Raw genomic sequence first — 25620 nt, 5'->3', positions numbered from 1 at the left:
ACGTGAGCTAGCCTGTGTGAAAGCACTTTGTATGTTTTAAGGCATTATAGAAAGGGTAAGGTTTGTTATATCCTTCAGTGATTTTATCTTTGGAAAAGGGTGGCAGTTGCATGTAATTTCTACAAAGGTGGAATAGCTGGGATGCCAGAGTGTGAGGTAGTTTCTCTCTCTCCTTTTGGATAATGTGCCTTGAAAAAAATACCGGAAAACGGATTTTGCTGTCAAAATGGGTTTTTATGAATAAGCCATTCTAAAGCAAATCCCTAAGTTACTGTAGTTATTCATTTAGTCAGCACTATTCTTACTGATACCTTCTCAACTGATTCAGGACAGGCCTGTGGGCTGGGGTTTGGGTTTATCTGTAGTACAGTGGAAGATGGATTTAAGAAGTTAAAATCCGATGAATAATTTTGAAATGCTCACTTGGGGATAGTCATGGAGAACGAGCTGTCAGGCGTGGAGAGGGGAGGCGGAGTGGAAGCAGGGAGTTTGGTGGACACCTACCCTGGGGACAGGTCCTTCCAGCTGGGAAGCTTTGAGCCATGGGGGAGAGACACTTTCTGGTGGGGGAGGCGTGCATTTTAGGGCTCGTTGTTGACAAGCCGGGGACCTGGGGACCAGTTAGGAGGCTGCTGTTAGTCTGCGCTTTGAACACCATGCTCTCCAAGGACCTCTCTAGTTAGTGGGGCTCATATTACATTGGCCCAAGGAGAGTCCCCCTGAATGAGAGCAGGCCTGGAGGTGGCTTGGTTTCCTTGTCACGGCTATGGGCAGCACTTCTCACACCTGTCCTTTCACGGCTTCTTCTCTGTTACAAAAAAGTCATGTTTCCCACGGCTGCTTGTGCTGTAGACGTGGCCTCTGACCCCTGTGCTTTTCCCTAGGGGTCTATACAGCAGCTCACCGTCCACCCTGACCCCAGGACTCCCGAGGAGCTGTGTGAAGCTGAAGAATCCTCGGTGAGCCCCTACCTACCCCCAGCAGCCAGAGAAGCTGGCGCCCAGGCAATTTTTCATTCCCAACGTCATGGAGTCTCTGAAATCTCTCATCTTGGCAAGCACTGCGTCAAGTCCTATTTTGGGCTTTTTGGCTTTATTATTATTTTTAAGAACTTCAGCCATGTCTTTGGTGTGTGGTGGGGAGGAGTTGTGTTTCTTCTAAGGTATTAGGTTCTTCCGTGGCTGTGCCCGTCAATGGCCTGGTTTCCAGACTTCCTGCCAAGAAAGGATGTCAGGATTCTAAAATCAAAGTGAAAACTCTAAGACATTCTGGGTGTAAATTCTTATAAAAACAAAACTAAATTTAGCTTTTATGCTTGGCAAATGAATCAGTTCCTCAGTTGGGGGGCAGTGGTGGTGGGCAGGGGACAAAAGATGGGTCCTTTCCCCACTCCTTCCCTCCCTCCCGCCAGAATTGACTGAGCACCTGCAAGGTGACAGACCTGGGGAGATGCTGGAGATAAAGGGATGAACTGGGAACTGTCTCTGTCCTCCAGATGCTCACACACACCCAAACTGCAGTGACAGAGCTGAGTGTGATTGGCCCTCAGACCCAAATTCTACAGGTCAGGTCGGGGCAGGAAGGTGGAGGAGGAGGAATGGGAGCTGATGCCTGACCGGTGACAAGCAAGTGTCATCCAGATGAAGAAGAAAAGGTGTTCCCGGCAGAAGCCATGGCATAATGCAGGAAAGGGAGAGTCAAGCAGAGCGTGGCGTATTCCTAGAGCTTCTGCTCCTCTTTGGGTGGTGTCAGCCCCAAAGCTAAAATAAGCTGATTTTATTCATTTAGTAAAAAATGCTGCCAGTGTAGTTGGAAAGCCCCTCCAAGGTGGAACTTGGATCTGTGAGAATGTTTGCTCTCCTTGAGGCTGTGATCCCAGCCTGGCGTTCCCGTGACGCTGAAAGAAGGGAAGCTTTGTGTGTATTTATTCCTTCATCTCTGTGTTGCTATTGAACAAATAGAAACAACCCAAGGGTCCACAAATAAGTTACAAAATCATGGCATACGGGTGTCTTGGCTGCCATTGGGGGCTAACTGTGAAGAATAGGTAGCAAAGGGAGGATGTATTTCAAATGTAACGACTCCCAGTGAGAAATTCTGGTGACAGCCATGCAAAGTGGGAGGGCCTTTTGATCGAGATTGAAGGGCACCTGGGCAAAATGCAGGTAGGTATGTTAGAGAGACTACACTGATTGTAGTTTTTTTTTTGAACAATAAAACGTGGAAGGAAACAAAAAGAATAGCCAAGACATATGCTGTCTTCTCCATCCCACTCCCTCTGTCTCCATCCATCTCCATCTCTCTCTTTCTCTTTCATACATGCACCGTTCCTCCACAGGAGTTCATTTCTGTGACTCCGCAGTTGTAAACTGGCCCCCCTCTGCCCAGCATGATTTGTCTCCACACAGGCATCAGGAGAGGCCAGCGGGCTTCAGGAGACAGAGAGAGTAGCTGAGATCTTGGAAGCCATCACCTACACTCAAGCCCCGGTGAGTACTGGGTGGTGTGCCATGTCCTCTTGGCCGGCTTTTAGGGGGCTGGGCGTTATCAGAGAGTACCCAGAGTCCCAGTCTGACGTCTGTGTTCTCAGAACTGTGACTTCATTAGACAGTTCACCTGGGGAGGTCAGGAAAGCACTGGCCAATGGGCATTTTGCAAAATCCCAAGTGCAGGGGAACACCGTTACCTGGGTGCCACCCTGTGCTGTGGCCACGAGAGGGCTGTCCAAAGGTGAACTTTGTGCTCTATCACCTCCCAGCTGTGTGAGCTTAGGTGACTTACTCAGCCTCTCTGAGCCTCAGTCCCTCTCCCATAAAACAATAATCAGCACGCTGTCTCATGGGGCCCTTGTGAGGTTAGATGAGGCCATGCAGGGGCAGGTCTCGGCCCAGTGCCTGGCACAAGGGAGGTGCCCCTGAACGGTGGCTGTTGTCACATTTGCTCAGGGCTCTGGCTGTGAGAAGGAAGTTGGGGCCCCCACTCCTGTGAGATGCACAGTCCTCCCAGGAGCTCGTTTCTGGCCCCATAGGAAAGGCAGCCATCCTCCCAGTGGTGTGGGCCTCCTCCCTCCTGGGAATGTGCCCCGTGGCCGAGACAAGGAAGTGGTTTTGAAAGCACTGAATCAGACTGTGGAGACACCAAGGAGCCTGTTTTAATAAAAACAGCCAGCAGTGTCTGAGTCACTGAGCACAGAAGCCCCAGCCATCTCCTCGACTGGTCTGGCTCAGTCTATAGACTCATCTCTGACAGAAGAAAGCAGGGCGCTAGAAATAAGGTGGGGGCTATAAATTATAGACCTCCAGTGACAGAGGGGTGGGTGGTGCAGAATAGGACCAGAGTCTGTTAGTATGGGAGGGACTTAAAGGTCACCTCTTTCTGTTCAGATGTGTACAGAAAACTGCCCTTTGTACAGATGAGCAAACTGAGGCCCAGAGAGGGAAGGAGACTGGCCCTAGGGTGTGTGGCTGAGCTGAGGCTAGAGCACAGGTCCCCTCATGCCCCATCAAGGGTTCAGGCCATGACCCTGTGCTGCCGGCCTGAGCGGTGTTGCAGGGGTGCATCCTCAGGACCACAGCCGATTTGGGGGTAGCTGAGATGGAGAAAGTCAAGGGTCCAAGGTGCCCGCCTAGGTGGTGACTAGCGGGTGGCTGCTCTGGGCAGTGTTGCAATCCTGTGTGCCCATCAGCCCTTGGCCACCCCACTGGCATGTCCAGGGCATAGGGCAGCAGGGCACAGAGCCGTGGTCCCCTGGGCTTTCTAGCCTGACGCTGCCCCCCAGGGTACCAGTTCACAGCTGGGAGTGAGGCTGACTTGAGCAGAGAGGCTAATAACCCGAGGTGGCCCTGAGGGCCGGACAGGAAAGGGGAGTGGGGCTTAGGAGCATGAGATGTCAGGGAGGGGGGTGCTGGTCAGGGAGGGCTGTAACCTTCTTTGCAGGGTGGTGGTTTCCATTCATTCCCCAGAGGAGGCACTGAGGTACACGCGAGTGAAGCGCTTTGCCCCGGGGCTGCCCAGCCTGGAGGTGGCAGAGTCAGGTCTCCAGCCTGGGCCCAGGCCACTATCAGTCATGTCACCCCCAGCTAGGGACTTCTCCCTTTCACCCTCTCCTGGAAGGCTCTCCCCATCCCTGGCCACCCGCCTCCCCCCGCCTCTTCCAGGGCGGGGGAATTACCCTCTTCGGCTCAGACATTCCCCTCCCCTCTCTGTCTGGCTTCTCTCTTGGAATGAATCTCACTTCCCTGTCCTCAGCCTTTCCAACCCTGCCACCCTCCAAGACACAAGCCATGACTAGCGAACTGAATCATGGACTGCCTGAGCACTCAGGGCCTTAAAAAGCTGCGCCCTCCTCGCCTCCTTCCCCATTTAGGGTAGGAGTCTCTGCTCCCCAGTTCTTCCCCCTGCTAAGTCAGCATCTGCTGACACACCTTTCCATTTCTGGAAAGTTCTATCTTTGCCAAGTTAGAATTAATACCCTATGGTTCTCAGCCCTGGCTGTGCATCAAAGTCCTGAGTGTGTGTGTGTGTGTGTGTGTGTGTGTGTTTATGTGTATGTGTCCATATGTGTCTGTGTGTATATGTCTGTGTGTGTATGTATGTGTGCTTGTACATGTTGTTTGTATGTGTGCGTGTAGGGGGGTGCGTGCTGGGGGAGGGTCTTAAAAAAAGCCTCTTGCCTGGGCTGCACACCCGGACATTCAGATTCAGTAGGTCTGGAGTAAGATCTGATAGTCTGTACTTACACAAAGCTCTGCAGGTGATTCTGCTCTACAGCCAGGACCTCTCTTCCACCCACACCCAAGTGTTCACAGGTTCCCAACACGCCACACCCTTTCACTCCTTGCCTGTGCCTTGGCTCCTGCAGGTTCTGTTTGCCCGGAGGGCCCTTGCCCACCCCTATCTCTGCCTGGCCAGTTCCCTCTCCTTCAGGATCCAGTCCATAGCCCATGACTGGCGGCCACGGCCACGCTGCCCTCCTCACGCGTGACTCTCACTCCGGCAATCCCGAGTGTCACATTCATCACAGTTAGTTGGGTCTGGGTCTGTATCTCCCCAGTAGTCCAACAGTTTAAGGGCAGATGCCCTTCTTATTTACTCCTTTCTATATCCCGGGGAACAGTCAAGACATGGCACACAGTAGGGCCTCAGGAAATATGTGTTGAATGTGGGCCAGCAAATTACCACATTTTAATTAAAAAGTCTTAAGGCTCGACATTCCCATTTTGTCACAGGCCACACTGGTTCTCCATCCACACTAACGCCTGAAAACCAGCAGCAGCCTGTTGGAGACAGGACACCTGACCCTGACTGCCGAGGGTCAGCTCACCAGCTCTGCCTTGAACCCAGGCTTCATGGCTGCCTTGTTGGGATTTTGCCAGAAGAGGTTTTTAGCTGAGAGGCTGGAGTTGGTGATTTCATATAACTCAAACTTTGCCACCTTGAGTTACTGAGCTCAGCCCACCCTTACCTGACTGTCCTGTGTTTCCCATACGCTCACCTGCCCTACCTGCCTCATCTCAAATCCCAAGCCCCTTATAAAGCCACTTGGCTTCCAGCCACCTGCAGTCTTGCTCCAGGCTAGGGAACCATGGTGAAGTGGCTTCCCCCAACCCTTGGCAGGGAGAGGAGAGGAAGCTGCCTGGGGCAGGGGTCCTTACCGCCTTGCTAGATCACCATGCAGCTGGGGAATGGGGAGTTCTTACTTGGTCTTCTTCCCAGCCTCTCCTTGGTTGGGGAGCGGTGACTGCTTGCTGCTCCCGCTATACCTCACTGGTTCCTCCCTCACTGGGCTTCTTTAGTGCACCCTCCTGGTCTCCTGGCCTAAACTTCAACACCCCAAATCCATGCTCTCATTGACACCAGGGTGAACGCCCTAAAGTACACACCTGCCCACATCTCCCCCATCCTGCTACCCAAAGGGACACAGTTTGTTGCCTCTGGTTTAAGGCCAGACTTCTAAGAACCAGCCCCCTCCCTCTCTCTGCCTCCCCAGGCTTTATCCCCCTACTTCCATCCTCGAACCCTGGCCAAGCACAGGTTGTCAGGCCCTGGCAGTGCTGTGTCCTTTCTCACCTCAATGCCTCCTTCCATCCCTGTTCTCTGAAACTGTTCATTCTTCAAGGCTCAACTTCTTGAAGCCTTCCATCTCTGTCCTCACCCTGGAGATTTTAAGGTACAGTAAACTATATCTTTTTTTAGTACACAAGTATTCCGTATTCATTATGGAAAAAACTACAAGTACAGTTGAGCAAAATGATAATCACCTTTAATATTAACACCCAGAGAAATCACATCTAGGGATGTTGATGATAGCTACCATTTATGGGCTCATACTATGGGCCTGGCCCTGTGCCAAGCACATCCATGCATTTTATAACTTTTAAGTAGTTATTATTGGACCCATTTTACAGAGGAGGAAGCTGAGGCTCAGTGAGGTTATATGAGTTGCTCAATATAATATAGCTAATAAGTGGAGAGCTGGGATTTGACTCGAGTTTGGTTATAAGAACTGAACCATTAAATCCTAAGTTACGGGGCGCATAAGAATCTTCTTTGTTCTGATGGACCAGAGATTCATCATTTATATACTAGGTTCTGACATTAAGGAAATAACCTTCTGTTATTAGTCAGGATAGGTAAGTGATAGGTGTGGTAAGAAATTTACCCTGAAATCTTAGTGTCTTGGTTGTTTCTTGTTCATACCACAGGTACCACACTGGTCGGCAGGATCCTTCCATTCACCCTAGCCCCTTGAGCTAAGAAAGTGATGAGACTATCTGACCACTAACGAGCCCTGGGTCACAGGAGCTGCTCCCCGATCCTGGGTCTGGGGATGACCTTTGCTGCCCTTTATCAGGATTTCTGCCTAGCTCTCTGAACTGCTCTGTTTCCAACTGTTGGGGTTTTTGGTTTGTTTGCTTTTTCCTAGTTGGTAAAGGTGGTGAAGACATTGACTGGCTTTGGAAAAGTTACACAGAAGCTGAAGTTTCCTAGAAAGGAAACCATACCCATCTTTTTTTTCATAGGTATACAGGACCAGTGTACCTCTGGGATTGGATTTATACAGCTTTTATTGAGCACAACCCCCTTCCTCCCTCCCTCCCTCCCTCCCTTTAACGCGTCTTTACTGAGCACCTCCTCTGTGCTGGCCTGGGATGCAGGGATCACAGGGATATGGTCTCTGTGCTCAAAGAGCTTCAGCCAAGAGTATCAGAGTCTTGCTGTAAACTGAACAAAATTTAATTACCCTAACATACACCTTTTTTAGGGCCTGGGCAGCTCAGTGATCGCCCAGGTGCACAATAGGCAGGTCTAGGCTTTCTTCTGGGTTTATTCAGCTTTTGTGGAGATACTGTTTTCTCCAGTGATATTCACTGCCGTCTTTTCTGCTCTCCTGCCAAGTAAATCCTTTGGGTCTCATTTCCCCTGCAGTCTAGAGAAGCAAGAGTTGGCCCCATAAACACACCTCCAACCCTGTCTTCTCCCTCTGAGGACGCAGAGCTTTCCGGTGAACCTGTACCTGAGCGGGCCCAGGAAACCACCAACATGAGCGCCGTCCCGCACAGCAGCCCCAAGCAAGGCAAGTCCCCGATGCACCTTCATACGCAGTGGGTTTTGTTGAGTGACGACTGGGTGATGTATGTGATAGAGAGCATCTCACTTGAGCTTCCCCTCAACCCCCTGAGGAAGGGACTATAATCATCCTCATTTCCCAAACAAGATGGAGAAATCGAGTCACAGGGAGGTTATGTCACCCAGCTGAGGCTCCACGGCTCCTAAACGGCAAAGCCGGTGTTTAATCTTGGATGCCAGAACTTTTAACCTCCAGACTCCACCCCTCCAGAAGGGCCTGGGGTGTGAAAAGCTTGTGATAATTGTGGCTGCTTATTAAATACCTACTGTGTGCCGAGTGTTTACATACTTCCCCTCCAATCCTGACAACATGTCTACTAGTCGCTAGTATTAGCTAGTATTTTACAGATGGAAAAACCAATGCTTGGAAAGGTGAGTGATGTGCCCACAGTCACACAGCTAGTGAGTGGTGGGACTGAGCCAGCGCCCAGGCCTGACTCCAGAATCCCTACTCTTCCCGGCCTTGGCCACAAACTCGCCGACTCTCAGAGGATCAGGCCATCTAAACTCCTGTTGGCACATGTGGGAAACAAACTGATGGCCAAAGAGGGGCAGACACCCAGGAGGTCATTGGCAGGCCCTGGGGGCAGTGCTGGCCTCCTGACTACCCATCCAGGGCTCTCGCCCCTGCCCAGCCATACAGGGGAGCCCTGGCAGAAGCCCAGGGTCTGACGGGATCCCCCAGGCAGCAGCATGGCCGGAGATCGGCCTGCCTTTTCTGCCCTTTATCAGAGGGGTAACCATTCAAACTGAAGTTACAGCCAACACCAGAGCACTGAGATTTAGGTACAAGGTCAAAAACAACCCAGACTGCCCACATTCACATGTACAGCCCTGGAATTGGTGACACAGAAAATTTAATGACCCAGAGACATGATCATGGTGTACTCCACAAGAAAAGCAGCTTTCAAAACTATATGTGTGCTGTGACCCTAAATTTGAATATATGTTATTTATATCTATTTATATATAACCATGTAGAGCACTGTGTGTGTGTGTGTGTGTTAGAATAATATACAACAAAATGCTGTGAGTGGTTATATCTGGGTGGCAGGATTGTAGGTAGTTTTTATTTTCTTTTGTACTTCGGTATTTTATGTCTTCTAAAATCCTATGTATCATTATTCCTTTTACTTCTGCCCTCAGTAAATGAATATTATTTTAACAACTAGGGAAGTCTGTTTGTGAGAGAAGGTATACAGTACTGAATAGAAAAAAATTATATAATAATTTAATAAAGTTACAATACCATCAAGGAGTCAGGGTGTAGCTGTGGCAAGACTGCTGGGTGAGACCCTTTGGACGGAAACCCTGCTCAGCCACCTCCTTGCTGTCGGGCGTGGGCAAGTTGCTCAACATTTCCAAGCTTTGGATTCCTCCGCTGTCCACTGCGAGGGTTCACAACCCCTGCCTCCTGGGTGGATGAGAGGACTGAATGCTGTGGCTGCGGGTGTGGACATGGTTTGTGAATTGCACATGCTGCTCTCCTGGGGGGAATTAGGATCTCAGAGCGAGGGGCTAGGAGTGGGCAGAGGCTGCAGGGCCAGGAGGCGAGGGCCTCCCCTAGACTGAGGGGTGAGTGCATAGGAGGCGGGACCCAGCCTAAGCACAGCTCGCCTGTTCCCCGGCATCTGTCAGATTACTTCTGTGGCACAGAAGGCCAAGCAGAAGCAGCAGAGCTGGCTAGAGATCCTCATTCTTGTTGAGCAGACAGCTCAGTGAGGAGGAAGGGGCTGAACCCTGAGCCCTGTCCCTGGCTAGCGAAAGCCTCCCAAGAGTTTTATCCCAAGGGTCCCTGACACCATCTTGGTGTAGGACCTTTGTCACCCCCCCCCCTCCGTCCTCCAAGGGGTGGGGACTCAGAGGCCTGGGGTCCCTCTGGCTGCTAGCACAGCGCCCCCTGGTGGTCAGAGCAGGGAGGACGAGAGAGCAGTGAGAGACTGACCACTCCTGGGCATTCAGTCTTTTAAGTGCATGTGGGCACAGGGTCCCTTGAATAGTTCAGCATCTCCCCCTCGACAGTGTCCTTACCATGGGGCGTGCATGAGCACAGTGTGTGTGGAAAGGGCTGGCTTCAGGGCCCCTTCGCAGCCTCTTATGTGGGACCTTGTTCCTCCTCTGCAAAACGGGGTTAATAATCACAAGGTGTTAGTGTGCAGATCAGAGCAGGACACACACCGTGGGGTGATATTGGGGATACTGAAAACGTAGGATTCCTGCTTTGGTTCTGCCCACCCGCTGCGAGGTGGTGTGGAGGTGCTTGTGGGTAGGACAGATGGGCCAGCCGGAGGCTTCCAGGAGGGAGTGCATGGGATGTGCTTAGCCTGCAGCCCAGCCTGTAACAGGCAGGCATTCATGTTAGTATAATGTCTTTTTCTTTGCTTTAGGACTCCATTTGTTTTTTTAAATTGCAAAAGAAATACGTGCTTGTGGTAACAGTTCAATCAATGCCGAGTTGTATGAACAAAAAAAATAGTTTCCTCTGCTGTCCTCTGGAAGAAACCAATACTGTTAAGTACTGTGGTTTAGCCTAGTATGTGTGGTTTATCTGCACACACATATATACATAATTATCTATATATTTTATATGTTATATATAATAATTAATGTATTAATTATATAATAATATATATAATGATGATAAAACATGTATTCTCATATATAGTTTTTCCTCCTTTTACAAATGTAGAACCACACTGACAATGAACATTTATCCCTTGCTAACTATATGTCAGGTCCTCAGTGCCTTTCTTGCATTAGTTTAATTAATCCTTGTAACACATAATCTTCAAAATGACCCTAGGAGACAGGAATTATGATCCCCTCTTTATAGGCAAGGAACCTGAGCCACAGGGTAAATGCCTTGCCGCAGGTCACATTCCTAGTAAGCGGCAAAGCAGGGTTCTCACCCTATAGCTGGTGCCAGAGCCTGTGATCGAAACCACCATGTAATACTGCCTCTCGTTGTCCAGTTTTCTGCAACATTTTTTCCCTCTTAATCCTGTATTATGGACATCTTTTCAAGTCATAGGTGAAGAGAGACCACATTCTTTTTCATTTGCAAAATGCAGTTATTAAGTGCAGAATGCCTGCTTCCTGTAGGGTCTGGTGAGATCCTGAATGACACACTGGAGACAGTTGATACTGTGGACGCTTTCCCCATTACTGACACTGGCTCGGCGGATGGGGCCTTCCTTCATGTCATTGAAGAGGTGAGTGAATGGTAAATTTCATCTGAGTCAGTAGTACATTTGCTTGCTTATTTCAGACTTGATGGTGACTTGTCTTGGGCACCATAGAGAGTCACAAGGGTTTTAGTTGAATATCAGGGAGACTGCCTCCCTCCTGCTGGTACAGAGAAGGCAGGAGTCCCAGGGCCCCAGAGTCTCCCTAGGGATGCACCAGGACAGGGGAGGAGAGCCAGGTCCTCAAACCTGCCCGGAGATGAATGCTGGGTTCTCAACACGGTACCCGCCTCCCTCTTGTTGTGAAGATGCACAGCGTCTTCTGCCCTTTTAGCCCCTTCAAGAGAGAATGAGATTAACTGCAGGTGTGCTTTTGCTCTATTGTTTGGTAATTGGCTTTTACACTTGCAAAGCCAGTTGTTTAAATGCTGGACACGAGAGGGTGCCAAATTAAAGCAAATTATGTTTCTCACCTCTGGCCTCTGCTAAAAACCTTGTGTCAGCTCATTCTTTCCCCTATCCTGGCATGGAAACTCAAGACACTTCTCTCGTCTCCCAGTTACTATCTGGTAACATCCTATTTTCACAGGTATTTCCAAAATCCCTGCAGCATAATATCAAAAATTCAATAAAAATACAAATATAACCAGGAGCCAGGCAGGGAAGGAAGCATGGTTAGGGATATTTCCTCTCTGTCTTCTTACTTCTTTCTCCTCCCTCTCATCACTCCCCCCCGCCCCCCAGAAAGTCTGGCCCACCTGGAGAAAACGACACAGTTTTATCAGACAGTGATCTGGGCCTTTTGTGGGGAAGATATCTGGTTGCTGGAACATTCTCTCACAGGGGCTTTTGTGATTCCTTAGAGGTCCTCCTGCAGGGAATCTAGGACCCAAGTCCATTTTGGGCCTTTTAACTTCCGCCTGGGCTTCCACCCCGTGCTGGTCACCCTGATCCTCTAGGGGGCCCTTTGGGTGGGAGTCCATCTCCAGATGGCTTTAGCTGGCTCCCTTTGGAAGGGTCATATCAGTCAATCACCAGGAAAACAACTGCAGGGCAGATATCTCTGTCTCTCTCTCTTGACTCAGTCTGGATGGCTCCCTGCTTTTGCCTTTGGTATTTCCCTAGAGGGAATCAAACACCAGTCCCTTTGCCTCCCAAAGTCCAAACACTACATACCCAGCTCACCAAATGGTTTGTGGTGGGGGCCAGGGGGGAGCCACAGCACACAGAAAATTGTCTCCAAAGGAATTCTTACAAAAGTCTCTAATCACTCAACCCCTAAATGAATTCTTTACCTTTTCTTACATAGCCGAAGGCAGGTGGTGGGCGCATGCTGATAGAACTGATTCCATTTCATTGTCTCTTTGCCTGTCCCATGTAAGTCGTCTGGCTCCTTTTTTTAGAACACGGAGGTTATCTGAGGCTTATGGAATTGTACTTTGGGGCTTTAGCTGACATTGAGTCAGAAAAAAAATCTCATTTTAAAATCCTATGACATCAGCTTTTCTCTGTTTTGGGGGGACGATAATTCTGTAAGGATTTGATGTTATATGGAAAAATGGTTCTATAGGCCAATAAGTTTGGGGAATGATCCACTCTGTATTCTTCTTACAGAGAAGGCTCTGAGAAGTCCTTCAGCAAAGAAATATGTCTAACTCTGATCAGCCTAGTGTTTTTAGTATCCAAAAGAACTACATTTTTGGGGGGTTCCCTGGTAGCCTAGTGGTTGGGATTCCAGGCTTTCACTGCGGGGCCAAGGTTCAATCCCTGGTCGATCCCGCAAGCCATGAGGTATGGCTGAAAAACAAAAAAAAAACCCAAAAGAACTACTTTTTGCAGCAAAACGAAGCAAAACCCCACCCAAATTTTTTTAAAAAACAAATCTTTGTGAAGCTGAGATAAAGCATAGTCAGTTTGGTGACACCAACAGCCAAAGCTGCTCTCTGTTGCCATTTCCTGCATCTGCTGTGTAACCTTCAGAGAATCTGCCTGTGAATTTCCCTCGGAAATTGAGTCACAGGGAAAGAGAGGGGTGTCCAGTCTGGAGAAGGCTGAGGAGGACGGGGCTGCCGCCTGCGTATCTCTGAAGCACCATCATGGACGAAGACACTTGCCCTGTTCTTATGGCTCCTGGATGCGCACGTAGGGGAGGTCACAGGGAGGAAGACAGGTCTAGATTGAAGTGTCTAGCACTGTAGCAGGAGGCATAGCTATATGTGTCTCAGGAGGCACTGATCTCCCAGTCACTGGTGTGGCACACAGATGCTTGGAATCACATGGGAGACACACGTGCCTTGCAGTCTCTCCTGCCACAGGGATTCTGGGACTGTTGTGGAGCTGGGGTAACATCACAGATAACAAAGTGCCTTGAGGAAAGAAGCTACAGAAATGCAAGCTGCCGGAGGGCACAGGCAGTCAGTCTTCTCCAGCCACAGCCACCTTGATCGGGGGCATGGGCACGTGACGTGGTCCCTAGTGATGCCTTTGTTCCCAGGGTCCACATATGGAAGAAGGTGTGGCAGCAACAGCAGCAGCTGGGGAGGCCGAGGTGTCCATCAGCACTGCCAGGGAAGCAGAGGCCGGCAATGTGCCCACCGAGGGACTGACCCTCTCCATGTCCACTGAGCACCCTGGGGAAGGGGTCACTCTGGTAATTAGCTCAGAGTACATGCTCCGCTTCACTTGCTTCTGGAGTTCGGTGGCGTCTCAGGTGGGAGCAGTCACTGGCCTTCCTCACCTGTTTGCAAAGGACAGAGTGACAGCCTTGTGGGGCCGAGTCCCAGTAGACACTGATTTGGAGGCCGAGGCCTCTGTTGACTCATTCAGCAGGTGTTTGTGGAGTGCTGTGCTGGGCTCCAGGTGACTAGGATAGACCCAGCTCCTGGGAACAGAGAGGGAAGAGGGACAATAGGAGAAGCACAGGGGAGCATCAAAAGGGGCCCAGAGCCCAGACTCGGGGGGCCAGGAAGGCTTCCTGGGGAAAGGAGGCTGAAGGCGAGACCAGGGGGATGCATAGAAGTGATGGGAGTGAGACGTGTTCGGGAGGTGGGCCAGCGGGAGCAAAGGCCTGGAGGCATCAACAGGAGCACACAAAGACCTAAACAAGCGCAGCATGCCTGTGGGGCCCGGTGTGAGCAACGGGGAGGGGAAGTGTGGCTAGAGAAGCCTCTGAGACCATGGACACCGTGAGAAGGAGCTGAGTGTCCAGCAGAAATGGGAAGTCACTGAAGGGTATTTTTTTTTTCCAGATTTTATACACGCTCTTTAATTTCAGCTTTCAGTAAAGCATGAGTGACCTCAAACTCAATTATTTGATCTTAGCTCATTTTCCTTTAAATGATATATAACTTTTATTTATTTTTGCTCTCCTTTTTATTTATTTATTAAAATTTTTTTTTTTATTGGAGTATAGTTGCTTTACAATGTTGCGTTAGTTTCTGCTGTACATACAGATGTCATACAGAGTGAAGTAAGTCAGAAAGAGAAAAGCAAATATCGTATATCAACGCAATATGTAGAATGAAGGGTATTAAAACAGGAAGTGATGTAGTCACAGTAGGACCTTAGAAAGATTGGGGGAAGCAAGCCTGGAGGCGGGGGGAGGGGGGTGGGTTTGGAGGCTGTGTCTAGGTCTGGGTCAGGGGTGGTGTTTTCTTGCTCTGGGAGTGGCCAACGATGTCACCTCCTGCCAAGAGTCCCAGTGAGTAAAGGCCTGGAAAGCATCCATTGGATCTGTCACCACAATGATCAGTAACCTTGGGGAGGGCAGTTTTAGCTTCCCCTGGCCACAGCGCCGCGGATCAGTGATGGGGCCCCTTTGTGATGTCTTCCTATTCAGGGTCCAGATAACGAAGAAGGTTCAGCAGCGACAGCAGCAGGGGAGGCCGAGGTGCCCGTCAGCAGTGCCGGGGAAGCAGAGGCCAGCAGTGTGCCCACCGGGGGACTGACCCTCTCCATGCCCACTCAGGACCCTGGGGAAGGGGTCACTTTGGTAAGGAGTATAAAGTGCTGGAAGGCTGAGGTCACAGCTGGGAGTGGATCCTGGCCTTCTCAGGGGGCCGGTCTCCATTCTGTTCAGCAAATCCAGAAGAACCTGAATGGGGAGGGGACACCTCTCTGACCAAATACTCCCTGAGAGGTGCAGTCTGCCGGTGCCTGGTGAGAGTACTGTGGGCCCTGGAGGCGTGGGGACAGCGCAGGCTGACAGCCCCAGCGGCCCGTGGGGAGATGGGTGAGTCAAGTGAGGTGGGAGTGAGTTCCAGGGCTGATGCAGGGGTCGGGAGCCAGGGTGGAGGAGTGCTGGGTGTGAGTGGAGGAGGTGATGGCGGGCACAGCCATGCCCGTTTCTGGGCGCAAGCACAGGCTGTCAGAGCTCAGTGAAGGGTCCAGGTGCAGGCAGGCCCTGGCAGGGTCCAAGGGCATGGCCAGGCCTTCTCAGCCCTCTCCTCAGGCCTCACGGAGACACTGCTCTCAACTCCTGAAGACAGGATGCAAGTATCCTAGGACACTCAGACTCAACAGATTCAAACCTAGACTCCTGTCTCCACTCCTTTTGTGTTCCCATCTCAGATGATGGAACCATCATCCCCCAGCTGCCTAATCCAGAATTCTCTTCCCTCTTCCTTACGTCCCACGTTCTGTCACGTGTCAAGTCTTGTTGATTTTTCTACCTCAACACGTCACAGATCTCCCTCCTTCTACCCTTCTCCAGCCTGGCCCCCTGTACCGAGATACCGCATCCCCAGCCTGGGCAATGGTTAAGGCCCTTCCTGGCCTCCTCCATCCTCTCTGCCCCCGGCTCCTTCTGGTGGGGGCAGCCCTCTGCAGAGGGCTTCCCATTGTCCTCGCTGCAGACCCTGCTCCTGCACCTGGCCTCCAAGGCTTGTACGGTCCGGCCTCGCCAGCCTCCAGGGCCACATCTTGGGCCACTGTCCCTGCTCTTGGAGCTCCAGCCTCACTGGCCTTCTTTCAGTTTCTTGAACATGCCTATTTCCTTCTTGCCTTAGAATCTTCCCACACCCTCTCCTCTCTGCCTGGAACCTTTTCCTCCTCCTTCTTCCCTCCGTTAATTCCTGCTTATCCTTTAGAGTTCAGCTCAGACACCGCTTCATCAGGGAGGTGCCTCCCAGGCTGTGAAGTCTCCCCGTCAGACACATTCCCAGTAGCCCAAACGTCTCCTCGGAAAGCCTCATCACAACTGGCTCCCTACCAGGCCGGAGGCTCTGTGAGGCCAGGGATCACATACCTCTTGCTCATTGATCTGTCTTCATCCCGGCAGATGTTGGGGACTCAGTAGATGTTTGCTGAGTGAGTGAAAAGAGGGGGTTGTCAGGCCATCACATGTCAACACTGGCCTTTGAGATCATTCCACACATTCACTCCCAGCCTTTCACCTCTGGTCTAATGTCCAGACAAGGAAACTTTACAGTGGGGAAGGTATGCCCTGGCCAGGTGACAGAGCTCCCAAGGCCACTTGGCAGTTACTGGATTATTGTAATTAACAAATCGTCACCACCACCTTCTCCTGCTTCTTCTTCCTCTTCTCTTTCTTCTCCTTCATCTCTCTTCCCTCCCTCTTTACCTTTCCTTCTTCTTTAAAGGCAAATCCCTTGTCACAGGGTGAGAAAACTAGGGACCAGGTCCCAGTTCTACCAAGTCTTTACTCAACAGGAACTAGAACTTAAGTAGCAGAGCTGTCTGGAGATAGAAGAGCTTCCTGTGGAGGTAGGGAGTGCCAGTTCCTGAGGATGCGCAGGTTTGGGCCAAAGCACGCGGCAGAGGTGTGCTGGAGGGTACTCCGGGGCAGGGAGGGGACGACCTGAGAGGTGCGTTCTAGCCTGGAGCTCTGGGGGTCTGGGGGCTAAGGCTGGTCCTAGATGAGCTGTGACCATGCTCTTATCTGACGGCCTCAGGAGGTTCCTCCCCACAATCACACACCCACCAACCAGGGGTGTGGATGAAGTGTCACGATCCCTTATGCCAATTTCATTTCAGGGTCCAATCAGTGAAGAAAGCTTAACAATAGCAGCGGCTGCAGCAAAAGTGCCCCTCAGCACTTTTGAGGAAGAGGAGGCCAGCGGGTTCCCGACTGATGGCCTGGTTCCCCTCACACCCACAGCGGCCCCCAAGCAAGTAGTCACTTCTGTAAGTGTCTCCTAGCATCCTCCCTGCCTCACAGGGGAGAGAGAGGTCAGGGTCACGAGACAGGAGCAGTTGCCGGCCTTCCCAGAGCCAAATGCACAGGCAGCTTCGTTAGAGCATTTATCTGGGTCGGCACCAACCAGAGGGAGGCAGGATGTAACTGAAGGAGCATAGCAGAGGGGGTCAGGGGAGCAGGCTTTGTCCTGACCCTCTACCCCCATCTTTGTCCAAGGAGAACTTTCTCGGAATGTGGTCCAAAGTTAGACAGCATTGCTGGGGTGAGAGGCAGTAAGCACCATGACTGGGGAGGGGGTTTAGAGGAGATGCATGTTTCAGAAGGGGATTATGAGTCTGTGCTTCTGTGAGTGTGTCGGGTGTAATGACAGTTGTAGGTAGGAAAGTGCTTTGAAACTGGGCTAGTGCCACCGAAAGGAAAGTCAACAAAACTCCCCAGCAGCAGTGTGCACATTGCATCATGGGTGAGGTGGCTTGATTCATCGTGTTGGTTTGGCTTCTCAGGGTCCTGGTGATGAAGACTTAGCAGCAGCCACGACAGAGCAGCCCCTTCCCGCGGCTGGGGCAGAAGAGTTGGGTGGCGCTCTCCCTGAGGCGCCCCCGCTTCCCATACCCACAGTAGCTCCTGAAAGAGGGGTCCCTCCGGTAAGTGAAGATTTCACTTTGCGTAGAGGCATGAAGATTTGACTTGGCCGGTCTTACAGAGGAGAGAAAGGCAGGCCAGAGGGGCCTGCTCCTGGCTTTCCTAGAGGGAGGTTTTCATTTTGGTTCGCAAAATGTGGAATTTGGACTTTTGAGGGTCCTCCAACCTAGGAACACACAAGGAAGCTGCAGTTTGTGGAGAAGATGCAAGAGGTAAAAACCTAGGGCACCTGGCTTTGTGTCCCAAATTGCCCACTTCTTTAATTGGAATGAGAGCTTTCTAACAGGCAGAGCTGCCTAAAGATACAAAGGCCCATCTCAAATGTCATTAGATTCAATCCTGGAGGTGGGGAAACTTTTAAGACGTGGCAGGGACTGTAGAGGAAATAGAAGCATTGGAGGTGTGTTTGTGTGTGTGTGTGGGGAAGGGGAAGAGGGTCACCTTCAGGTCTCTTCCAACACGAGTTTTTGGGTTGCAACTGTACGATCTCACACAAATCCCTTTCTTTGGGCTTCAGTTTCCTCATCTGTAGAAGAGGGTGGCTGTGAGGTCAGGTCAGAATGCAGGCCAGGGAATGTTCGGAAAGTTCTATGCACAGGTGCGAGGTTGTCACCACTTAAGGGCTGTGACTTTGTCTTTTAGAAGTGGGAAACCCCCCCACATACACATCACTCAGCAACATTACGCGAGTCGTGCTTTATCTGTTCCGCCTCCCACAGCCATCTTTTTGGAGTGGAGGGAAGGGGAAAACTGGAGTATTTTAAAGCAAATCCCAAACATTGTATCATTTAACTCATAACCATGTTAATGTGTATTGTTAATAGGTTGATCTGGGACCTTTTTTTCCCCTTAGCCACAGTGTCATCCATCAGTGGTAATAATGGATGTCATTATCCATCTAACAAAATTGACAGTGGTTCCTTCATATTATCTAATATTATCTAATACCCTAGTTATTTAAAAATGCCTTTTTGCACTTAGTTTGAATCTGAATCCAAACAAGGTCTACTTTGTGTTTGGTTGATGTGTCTCTTAAGTCTCTTTTAGTCTATGATTGTCTCCCACCTACTTTGTTCTTTTTGCCATTGATTTATTGGGAAACCTGGTTCAGTTGTCCTTAGATCCTTTATATTTTGTGCTTTGAGAAGCTGGCCTTGGTGAGGGCCCGGTGAGACCAGCTATGCTGGTGACAGTGTCAGTGGTTTACTACTGCTGAGAAGTTCTTGGTCAACACATATCAACACCATAAAGCTGCGTATGGTTGACCCAGACACTTTTGTTCTAAGAATCAATCCTAAAGGAGAGATAGTCTGATATATAAAAAGGCTTTGTGTACATGGATGTTAATCTCAGTATTGTCCATAATGGGAAAAAACTAGACACAGTTTAACTAGCCAACAATAGGGAAGTTAACTGAATTAAAGGATGTTCAAATAATGGAATATTATGCAGCTATTAAAATTATACTTATTAGGAGTATTTAATGATGGAGGAAAATACTTACCATATAATGCTAAGTGGAAAAAAAGCTGGTTATGAACTTCAGTATACTGACTGGGCCGACCCTGGAGGAGCCCTAGCCTAGTGGGACCAACACACGCACAACTGAGCTTCAAGTCAGGTGGTCCTACTGTGGTCTTAACTATTTAAAAATAGACACATGCAAAAACTCTGGAAGGAAATACCCTCCCTAAATGTCGGCAGTTGTGGCCTTAAAGTAGTAGAACTGTGAGAGTTGGTAGGTTCCTAATACATGGTGGTTTTTCCGTCAAGGGGGCTTCTGACTTTTCCAATGAGATGTTTAAAACAATTTTTTTTTAATTTTTCTTTTTTGGCCTCTCCATGTTTGAAGGGGTCTTAGTTCCCCGACCAGGGATTGAACCCGGGCCACGGCAGCGGAAGCACAGAGTCCCAACCACTGTACTGCCAGGGAATTCCCATCCAATGAGATTTTTAAAAAGCTCCAAGAAGAGAGAGAGGGGGAGAGAGGTGTGGGGAGAAAGGTGAAAGAGAGAGACGAACATGCAGGATTTCATCATGGCGCATAAGTAATGAAGATAGATCACCCTAAGTGCCTGTGTCAGGAATTTGTGATGAATTGAAATGGGTGCCCCAATTCCTGAGCAGACAGTTTAATAACACAATAGGGACAGTCTTGGGAGTACCCACTCTGGAATATCTTTTGGCTCATTTTGAAACTCAGAGTCACCCAAGGCAGTGTGTGAGAGGGGCATTCATGTCTGGCTCTGCCACACCCCTCTCTCTGTTTATTCATGTATAAAATGGGGATTGTAGAACTTTCTCTCTGGGATGTGGTGAGGATTAAATGAATTAATACATGGAAAACTTTACCTGGCACGTAGTACACGCTCAACAAATGAGGTATATAGAACTCCTGCATAAGCCTCCTCTTGAAATAAGCACAGTTTCGGGAGAGAGGAGGGGAGAGTGGGAGGGGTGCCCAGTGTTCCACTGACATCTTGTTCTCTTTAGGGTGAAGCTGGGGAGGGGCTTCCTGGCCCCTTTGGACCTGCTGGACCCACGGTGAGATTCCCACCCAGGGTTGTCACATGCACAGTGTGCAGGGGCCGGGGATGCACGAAACAGCCACAGGCAGATCCTTCCCGTCTGCCCCCAAGTGCCGTCCAGTCAGAGCTCAGTTCTCCTTCCTGTACCAGGACTCTCTCAGAGAGTCCAGGAGCAGAAACTATTTACATCCCGTTTATATCCTGTGCCCTGAAAGACCCCCAGGTCCCTCAAACTAAGCACATCCCAAACTGAGCTTGTCACCATGCTTCCAGGCCTGCTCTCCCCGCAGGGTTCCCCTGCTCTGGGAATGGTACCCCATCTTCCTGATCATGAAGAGAGAAGCCAGGAAACATCCTCGAGTGCCTCCCCTCAATCCAGTCAGTCCCGAAGCCCCCGAGTCTAGCTGTGCAGCACCTCCTCATCCCTTGGATGCTGGCAACAGCCTCCTGTCTCCTCGCCTTTATATCATCACCTCCCTTCTCCCACCTACACGCCCACACTGCCACAATCTGCCTAAGCTCAGCTCTAACCCCTAACCCAGCTCTTCCTTATTCGATGATTGAATTAGGCCTTGCCTGGTTCCCATCTTCAGGAACTAAGTACCAGAAAGGTGTTTTGGAAGTTTCCTTTTGTTCCTTGGAGGAATTTGATGGCATTCAACAAGTACATAATGAGTGCCTTCTCAGTGTCAGATCTCACGCTGGACACTGGGCACCCAGAGGTATCTCAGGATTGGGCTGACCCTGGAGGAGTCCTAGCGTAGTGGGACCAACACACGCACAACTGAGCTTCAAGTCAGGTCTTCCTACTGCTAAATCCAGACCCCCACAGTGGCTGGTGGGAACACAGAGTAGGAGAGGTGAATTCTCTCTGAAAATGGGGTTGGGTAGGGCTCCATGGAGGAGGTGACCATGGAACTGGGCCTTGAAGGATGAGTAGGGATTTGAAAGGCAGCAAAAGAGGCTGTGAAAGAGTGTCCTGTGTTTGAGGACTGGCTGTGTGTTGGCCGCACAGCTGGGAGGGGGAGAGGGAGGAGGGCAACTGTAGAGGGGACCGGGAGAAAAAGCCAGAAGGAGAGTTGGCAGCAGCAGTTATAGGGCCACAGAATATGGGAAGACTTTCAGTGACACAGCTGTCCTTGGAGAGTAGCAGGTGAAACCAAGCCGTGGGAAATTTTTCTCTGTACAGGTGGGAGTGGAGGCTGAGGGCTCCAGCCTGGGCTGGGGCTTGGACGTCGGCTCTGGTGACCCAGTGCGCAGCGAGGAACTGTTAAGAGTAAGTGTGAAGGGTTAAACAGCCTAGTGTCGGGGGCAGCCTTCACGAGGATCCAGGAGGGAGGGACACAGGGGCCGATAACAGATGAAAGCAGATTGCCACCGTTGACAACTCTTGCGGCTGATGGTGGGCTCCTGGGACTCGCTCTACTTTCCCCTCCACATTTGTATATGTTTGGCATTTCCGTCTTCCATCAGTTTTAAGTGAGTCTGAGCCTTAGTTTATAGTCAGGTGCCCCACTTTGCCACTTGCCTCCTTCCCCCGGTAGCCTTCTCCAGCAGGCTCTTCCACAGCAGGTATGCCCATGACCTTCACCTCTACCACCTAGCTCTGTCCCCCACCCCCTTACCCATTACAGAGACCTGCTGGCCTCTTCTCTAGGTAGCATTTCACACTTTGGCTTCCAGACCCTTCTCAAAATCCTTCCTACGCTGAGGCGGCCCCCTCCCTACCTCTCCAGACCACTCTTTCTGCCTCTTTGGCACCTCTTGCTCCCCCAGCCTCTTGCCCAAGGCTGGGCCCCCACTGGGTCCCTCTAGGTTTCCCCCGGGAGCACCTCTCTTCTCAGCTGCATCTCGTGCCTCTGTCCCCAGGGCCCCAACCTCATCTCCATCCCTTCCTCTGAGCCCTGGTGCTGAATCCCCACCTAGAAGGCTCCACTCGGCTGCCCTTCTGCTCACTCATCATGGCAGGGCTGGAAGGGTTCAGGACTCACTGGATGAGTGGAGCGGGACCCAGCTGGGACTTCCAAGCTGGTGGCATCAGCCAACCCAGCCCGAGGCTAAAGAGACTAGTACATTGCAGGGATGTTTTTAATAAGGGTTAACAATAGGCAGTTTTGGACTAACCTCTCAGGTAATCAGAAAACTAAATTAGAGCATCTCTGAGAATTCCAACAAATTATATTTTTATTATGTACATACATCTAGGGAGAAAACATGATATAATGCGCTTAAAAAGACCTGGATTCAAATCCCAGCTCTTCTCCTAATTAGCTGTGTGTGTGAGCTCTTGAGCAAGTCACATCATGTCACTAAGCCTCAGTTTCCCCATCTTCTAAGTAGGAATACCAGTCTCTACTTGTAGAGTTGTTTTCAGAAATGGAGTGAATGGAACATATATATTTGTCCCCTCCTGCACTGTTTCTTAACAAGGTATCTATTTTTAGGGTCCTCCAGGTCCCCCAGGCCCACCTGGCTTACCTGGGATTCCAGGAAAACCAGGAACTGATGTTTTCACGGGACCCCCTGGATCCCCTGGAGAAGACGGACCTGCTGGTGAACCTGGTCCCCCGGTGAGCTGCCGAAGCCATTGCCCCTCTGTGCCTGTGGGGCTTCCTTTAGCCAGGGAGGGGGTACAGACTGCAGACCCCAGTGCTAAGGCTTACGACAGGGAGTGAGGAGCTAGCTAGCGTTTGTAAACAAATTCCTCCTCAGCTGAGACATTACTAAGACTCATAAGAAGCGGCAGCCGGGCTTCTCTGGTGGCTCAGTGGTGAAGAATCCGCCTGCCAATGCAGGAGACACGGGTTCGAGCCCTGGTCCGGGAACATCCCACATGCGGCAGAGCAACTAAGCCCATGCACCACAACTACTGAGCCTGAGTGCGTAGAGCCCGTGCTCCACAGCAAGAGAAGCCACCGCAATGAGAAGCCCGCACACCGCAACGAAGAGTAGCCCCTGCTTGTCGCAACTAGAGAAAGCCCACGTGCAGCAATGAAGACCCAGCACAGCCAAAAATAAATAAATAAAATAAATAAATTTATTTAAAAAAAAAAAAAGCAGCAGCAGCCAAGAAAAACATCATCCTACACATTGTTTCGCTGCTTTATCTTAGTATAGGAAATGCAGGCTCATGCAGAATCTTGGAATCATAGAGCACCAGCGCTGGGCCCAGGGTGGGAGGCCCCCACAAATCACCTAGTCCAGCCCTGCCCCCAACTCCCCACAGAAGAGAAAATGCAACCCAGAGAGTGGAGGACCCTCGTCCACAGATGCACAGCCGGCCGTGGCTGAACTGGGGCCAGGACAGGTGTTCTGCTACGGGCTGACACAAGGCTTTGGACCCACTGGCCTCACCCGCTGGGTCTTCCCAGCCCTGGCCTCCTTTTCCAAAGAGGGTTCATATTTGATTCTTCTCAGAGATGTTGTGGGCTGATTATCCTTGATGTTCCTCAGGGCCCTGAGGGAAAGCCTGGACTTGATGGAGCCTCCGGCCTTCCTGGAATGAAAGGGGAGAAGGTACGGAGAAGAGGGGGGCGGGTTCCAACACGGGGAATCACCAGGCCCACCCTGCCTCTCTGACCTCTAAGCCTGACCTTTCCTCTGATCCCATCCTGGTCCGCATGCTGGATGTCTCCCCCTTCCGGAGCTCTTTATGCCCAAACCTGCACTCATCGCCTTCCCCTGCCCACTCCTGCATGTCCCCAGCTTCCGTGAATGGCACTGCCATCTACCCAGTCCCCTGGACTCAAAAGCAGAGTCTTCTCTAACTCCTCCCTCCTCTCCCTTTCCTACCATGAACCATCTGTTGCCAAGACTGGCCAATCTGATGTCCACCTCTCTCTCCACCCTGACCTGACGTTCATCTCTCCTCGCCTGCAGTGTGGCATCAGGCTCCTCGCTGGTGCCCCCTTCTCCCCACCCACAATCCAGCCTCCAGCTACCTGCCCAGTCCATCTTCCTAGAGCAGGCTGTCAGCACTCACTGCCCTCTCCACTGAGAAAGCACCAGCGGCTCCCCATTGCCTGCAGGACAGAGCCCTCACTATGTGCAGACCTTCAAGGCCCTTCCCGACCTACCTTTCCAGCTCCACCTCCCACTGCCCCCTTACACACCCGGCCTCCAGGCCAGCCAGCCAGCCCTACTGAAAGGCTCTGGGCTTGCACAGCCTCCTGGCCCTGGCCTGTGGTTTCCTCTCTGGGCTGTCCTTTCCCTTTCCTCATTCTCAGAAGCCCAGTTCAGATATACCCTCTGGGAAGCTCTCCTGGACTCTGTGAGCAGAAAGCACCCCTCCTTCCTCTGCTTCCCGTTAGCACAGTACTGATTCTGCGGGACCCCTCCAGCCAGGGTCACTGACGCTGTTCGCTTACCAGTCTGCTCCCAACCCCAGGCTTACAAGCAGGGCGTGAGCACTGTCTGTGTATCCTTAGAACCTAGCCCAGGCTTCTGTGAGCAGTTTGATGCATGAATGAAACTTCTTCAGGTGCCCTTTTCACCCTCCGTTCCTGAGTCTCGCACGCCCTCAGTCTCTCCCTTCTCTGTAAGCCCCTGTAGTCTTCTGTTAAGCTACATGGTGCTGTGGGGGGGGGGGGGGTTCCTGCCCCTACTGCATTCCCATGTTCGGCAAAGGGGGGCAATAAAGATGAGGTGAGCTTACTTCTAGACATGTAGTCATGAACTTCACTGGGGTTCAGAGGAGGGAGGAGCCTTCCCCCTGGGGTGGGGAGTGGAGGCCTTCTGTGTACCCCACCTGGACGGAGTTGTGGAAAGTGCTGACTCCCTAGACACCATGCTTGTCACTGAATTTCCAGTTTCCGTCAGCTCTCAGGAGTATTTTTATTGAAACAGTAACTCGATTTTCGTGGAAAGCTCATTTCTCAGAAAAAGAAGAAAGAAACAAATTGTCGAGCTTTATAGAACTCATTTTACACGTACTGTTTCATAAGAAATTAAATTTTGCAGGAAACATCACAAGACTTACTCTCATCTTCCTTGTTCTTCTTACCAGCTTCCCTGCCCCGCCCCTCCCCCACACACCCCTCCCCACACACCCTCCCCACACACCCTCCCCACACACCCCTCCCCGCACACCCCTCCCCGCACACCCTCCCCACACACCCCTCCCACACACACGCCTCCCCACACACCCCTCCCCAAACACCCCTCCCCACACACCCTCCCCACACGCCCCTCCCCCACACGCCCCTCCCCCACACGCCCCTCCCCACACGCCCCTCCCCACACACCCTCCCCACACACCCTCCCCACACACCCCTCCCCACACACCCCTCCCCACACACCCTCCCCACACACCCCTCCCCACACACCCCTCCCCACACACCCCTCCCCACACACCCTCCCCACACACCCCTCCCCACACACCCTCCCCACACACCCCTCCCCCACACACCCTCCCCACACACCCCTCCCCACACACCCCTCCCACACACCCCTCCCACACACCCCTCCCACACATACCCCT

At 51.2% G+C, this 25620-nt stretch overlaps 1 protein-coding gene across 4 annotated transcripts in view; it reads left to right on the top strand.

The window, feature by feature from the left end:
- Positions 1-25620, top strand: part of COL15A1 (collagen type XV alpha 1 chain) — a 99270-nt gene that overhangs the window by 34656 nt on the left and 38994 nt on the right. For 3 of the 4 annotated variants that reach the window (XM_068551913.1, XM_068551912.1, XM_068551914.1), the window contains 12 exons: positions 885-959; positions 2409-2489; positions 7429-7576; positions 10732-10841; positions 13309-13464; positions 14653-14805; positions 16809-16958; positions 17475-17615; positions 20107-20157; positions 21331-21417; positions 22586-22711; positions 23595-23657. In XM_068551913.1, coding sequence (XP_068408014.1) covers positions 885-959; positions 2409-2489; positions 7429-7576; positions 10732-10841; positions 13309-13464; positions 14653-14805; positions 16809-16958; positions 17475-17615; positions 20107-20157; positions 21331-21417; positions 22586-22711; positions 23595-23657 — 1341 coding nt within the window. The remainder of the gene's footprint in view (positions 1-884; positions 960-2408; positions 2490-7428; positions 7577-10731; positions 10842-13308; positions 13465-14652; positions 14806-16808; positions 16959-17474; positions 17616-20106; positions 20158-21330; positions 21418-22585; positions 22712-23594; positions 23658-25620) is intronic. The other variant, XM_068551915.1, reaches the window with a different exon arrangement.

The sequence above is a fragment of the Eschrichtius robustus genome, chromosome 10, assembly GCF_028021215.1.
Source record: "Eschrichtius robustus isolate mEscRob2 chromosome 10, mEscRob2.pri, whole genome shotgun sequence".
Taxonomy (NCBI): domain Eukaryota; kingdom Metazoa; phylum Chordata; class Mammalia; order Artiodactyla; family Eschrichtiidae; genus Eschrichtius; species Eschrichtius robustus.
Note: the sequence above shows the minus strand (reverse complement) of the source record. Positions and strands in the feature narration are given on the sequence as shown.